Source organism: Populus euphratica, unplaced genomic scaffold, assembly GCF_000495115.2.
Source record: "Populus euphratica unplaced genomic scaffold, PopEup_1.0 scaffold643.1, whole genome shotgun sequence".
NCBI classification, from domain to species: Eukaryota; Viridiplantae; Streptophyta; class Magnoliopsida; order Malpighiales; family Salicaceae; genus Populus; species Populus euphratica.
Window position 1 is genome coordinate 202,977 of NW_011500273.1, and position 4,196 is coordinate 207,172.

Consider the following 4,196-nt stretch of genomic DNA (forward strand, 5'->3'; position numbering starts at 1 on the left):
ATTTTATTTATTATGTTAGTTTGATTATTTATTTATGAATGATAAGTAAGTTTTTTTTTTTTAATATTTTTTTAAAAATAAAATAAAATTATTTTAATAAAAAAATAATTAATTTGGGTTGACGTGATGACTTCCCTCCCCAGTCCTTTTAACGTAAAATTCTAGGCTTTGGCAACTATAATCAAGATAAGGAAATGGATTATAAAAGTTTTTTTTTAATTTTTTTTTTACGTCTCTACAAAAAAAAGTAACAATCATTTAAAAAGTTAGTTGAATTTGGACTTGGTGGTCATGAATAACGTGCCAGATTAGTTGATAGAAGTTAATTTAAAATTTGATATTTTTTTCCTTAAAAAAAGCTTGTAAAACTACGTCGTTCTAAGAAAAAAAATTCGGTTTTTTCACTGTCCTGATCTGTGCTGGGCCTCGGTTAATGAATCAGGCCGAGCTAGAAAACACTCTCAACAAACACATTAATCAACTCCCTGATAATTTGTTTCTCTAGATCGAGAAAGAGACCGATGTCATCGCACAGCAACAACTCGGCTTCGGCGAACGATCCACGACAGCCATCGGCCGCGAAACCGTTTGTTGCACCGATGGTTTCACCGCAGGATCTACCCGTTGATTACTCAGGTTTCATTGCGGTTATCCTAGGAGTGGCAGGCGTCATGTTTAGGGTAATTAATTAAATTCATTTATTTATTCAGCACATTTTTAATCCAATCCAATCATCTAATACTACTACTAACAAGTTGATTGATGTTGGTGCTGACTGGGTGGCAGTACAAGCTGTGCTCGTGGCTTGCTCTCATATTCTGTGCCCAATCTCTCTCGAACATGAGGAATATGGAAAATGATCTTAAGCAGATTTCCATGGCATCCATGTAAGTTCACCCTTGATTTTATCTTGTTTAGATTATGTGATTTTCCTGAGTTGAGGGCTAGATTTTTTATTTTATTTTTTACTTTGTCCTGTTTATAGATAGATAGATATAAAGATCGAGCAAGACTAATTCATAGCATTTATGAAGGTCATTAAATGCTAGTCAGTGTCCTTATCATACACTAGGAGATCTTTTCCAAATTGTAGGGGGGCAGGGAAGTAAGCCATTTTAAGGTCATGGATTTGTCTACTAGTCAGGCATTGATATTTATCTGAAAAAGGAACACACTCCTACCATTTTATCATGAAGTGGTCAAGTCAAGCTGGTGTGTTTCTTTAAAAGTTATGCAAGTCATCTGATTTGATTCTCTTAATTTTTAGATATGCTTTGTAGCTTTAAGTTCTGCCGTGGTTGCTCAATTTGCCAAGTCAAAAGTTCTAAAACAGTGTTAGTCCTTGGATCACATAATCTGAGTAAGAGAACCTAGCTCTTTTGCATCAATTAATGTATTTCACTAGAGAAACTCCAAAAATGCTTGTTGGGTCTGAAAGAGCTCTCTTACCAAAAGATGATCTTAATTTATGTAAGAACCCAACTTTGGATGCATGGTTGGTTTTCAAAGCAAAACTAGTTATAGATACCGGGTTTTACAAGAAGAGTTCTTGCACTAGGCTAATTGGTAAGAATATACCCCTGTTGATTCTCATATCTATAACCTATGGAACTACCCAATATGAAAGGGATAAGGGGATTATTCTGGCAAGATTTTTGAAAGGTTACTAGTCATAGATTGGTGTCACTGTAGGACTGTAAGCATTGTTGTGTTGAGAATTAGGAGTTCTAACCTATAGTTTCCTTTGACATTGCTTGAATTCAAGGACTTCAAAGGGAAATGGGATATCTTAGATGTTTTTGTTCCTTAGAGTAGTCAGCTAGTGCTCGTAGAAGTTTGAACTGGACATGTTGGATTGGGATACCGAAACTTTGTTGTTTTTTATACTAGACTTCGAGAAGGCTCATGAACTGATCAAATAATTATTTTCTTTAATAGCTGTTTGGAGAGAAAGGCTTTGGTGTAAGTGGAGGAAGTGGATTAATGGTTGTTGCCCTGTGGCATTAATGGTGATTCTAAATGGAGTGTCCAAGGTTGGGTTTACTCGAATTTTTAGTTTTCTAGAAAAAAATTGTAGGGAATATAAAACTAAAGAATTTCACATTAACTAATTGAAAATGAAAATTATTTTCTCTAGAAAATTGAAAAACATTAAAAAAGTTATTTTCAAAATTCTCGTCTGTAAAAATAATGGTCTTGGAGCACGTAATATTTTATGGTCATTTTTTTATTTATTTTCAATTTAAGTCAAACAAAGCCTTTGTTTTCTATTTTGACGAATCTGTATTTAGTAAACATGTTTTCTTAATGTAACATGGAGAGATCTTTTCACAATAAATATGAAAACTAGAGATGGAAACAAAAGGAAGCTATTTTCTGATAGCAAACACAATCCAAGTTTTTGTTTTTATATGTTCTTAGTAGATTGATAGTGGTGGGAGATGTATCATAACAGGGATGCAGGTGTTATCAGATTATTTCTATTATCCGTTATGACTTGAGGATGATACATTTCTTTTTCTGGAAGATGATAAGTAGAATTTTGCAAGGTTTTTATGTCACTGCTCCATTGTCTCATTGTGTGCTTTACTTTTATTGTTTCATGTATAATTTGAGGTAAAATACGAGAAGTTTTAATACTGTGATCTATAATTTGGTTTGTGTATAATGGGTTAAATGTGCTCCAAATTGATTTTCAATTCAATACTTCTACTCTGACTACATTTTTTTTTAAAGTTTAGGAATACAATTGCTATTGTTCAACTGCCATTGTGCTATTTTAAATAAAATCATGAACTTTTATGTTTAAGCATAAATTATTAATTACGTGGATGCATGTAAGTGGATGTTCTGACCAAAAATCTTCAATTTTAAAATGAAATAACCTTATGGTCCTCTTAGATTAGGTGTTCCGAGCATCCCCGGATTAGCCCTTAGATGCTAGAAAATAACAACCATACCATGTCTAACCTCTGGGAAGGGTCTTCAAGTTTCACTAGATGAAGTAGTTGCCGTCAATTATAATCAGAGTTTATCAGAATGTAATTCTGGGATCCCCTTTAACACTACTTTGCTTCGCTTCACCATGTACTTTCTTTTTGGTTGTTTCTTATCTTGCCTGCACTTTCCCATAATTGAATGCTTTGAAAGAGCATAATGTGGTTCAAGGGAGGATTTTGAGCTTCTTGGTGATTTTATTTAGTAAGTGAAGAAAACAAGAGTTCTCATGTATGAGTGTTGAAGAATTGGATACCTGCAATGGTACAGCTGTTTATGTGAGTGGTGAGTTATTACAAAATGCTATTATTGGGCTTTCACTCTATCAACAACTATTTAGAAGTCTGTTGTCAGAAAATAGAATTAAAATACATGTGACGGGGGTTCAATGAGTTTTCAAGTCCTCTCTTTTTCTATATATCTGTGTGTGTGTTTATATGATAAACTTGTTCTGTTAGCATAGATCCAGCAGTACAAGACACTGAGTTTGATTCTGAAAGGATTTGATTTTCCTTTTTTATTTTACTTACTGGTTTCTAACATGTTTGAAAACTAGGTTTGCAATCATGGGATTGGTTACAAATTACTTGGGCCCAGCTCGACCTGGCTCACAAAGTTGAGAGGGAGATTCTTTCAATCAGAGACCAAAAGATTAAAAGTGACAGTAGGATGGTCGTATTTTGTTGGAAAATTATTATAGTCGGTTGTTGTCAAATTTGACAAATGGATTAAAAGAGAAGCTAAATGTTCCCAACTTTGGTGAGGATAATTTCTTTTTCATGGGTTTGCAATTTCTCTATTATGTCCACCTAGTATTCTGATTTGTTTGAGCAGTGTTTTCTGTAATCAAAGAAACATGTTTACTCACTTTACCAATGTCTTTGATTTGCAATTTCGGTTTTCATGCACCCTTGCTATCTAGTCTTTTTGAACTTCTTTATGGTTTACTCAAATCAAGGAGAGATGCAATGTAAGTTCACTGATCTTTAATAAGTTCTGAAGGAATGGCTCCTCACCACAACAGGCTCTGGGTACCAAACTCGTCGGACATTTTGTATTTGGATTCTATCAGGCATCCACGATATGTTCTCCTGGCTACCAAGCAGCTGTTGTGGGATTACAGAAGATAAAAAAATCCTTGACAGTGAGAGGTGTCTACTGTTATAATAGAAACTTTGATGATCTTAGGTTGTCGCTAG

At 34.1% G+C, this 4,196-nt stretch overlaps 1 protein-coding gene across 1 annotated transcript; it reads left to right on the forward strand.

Moving 5' to 3' along the window:
• The first annotated feature begins 446 nt into the window (after positions 1-446).
• Positions 447-3,894, forward strand: LOC105113014 (asterix-like protein). The gene is made up of 3 exons (XM_011008987.1): positions 447-680; positions 787-887; positions 3,554-3,894. The coding sequence occupies exons 1-3, from the start codon at positions 522-524 to the stop codon at positions 3,615-3,617; spliced, it is 324 nt and encodes a 107-aa protein (XP_011007289.1). The 5' UTR covers positions 447-521; the 3' UTR covers positions 3,618-3,894.
• The last annotated feature ends 302 nt before the right edge of the window (positions 3,895-4,196 follow it).

Excerpts from the sequence above, each read along its gene's own strand:
- LOC105113014 (XM_011008987.1), top strand. The coding sequence starts at position 522 with ATGTCATCGCACAGCAACAACTCGGCTTCGGCGAACGATCCACGACAG. Across the intron at positions 681-786 it reads TGGCAGGCGTCATGTTTAGG|TACAAGCTGTGCTCGTGGCT; the intron begins GTAATTAATTAA and ends ACTGGGTGGCAG. Across the intron at positions 888-3,553 it reads CAGATTTCCATGGCATCCAT|GTTTGCAATCATGGGATTGG; the intron begins GTAAGTTCACCC and ends TTTGAAAACTAG.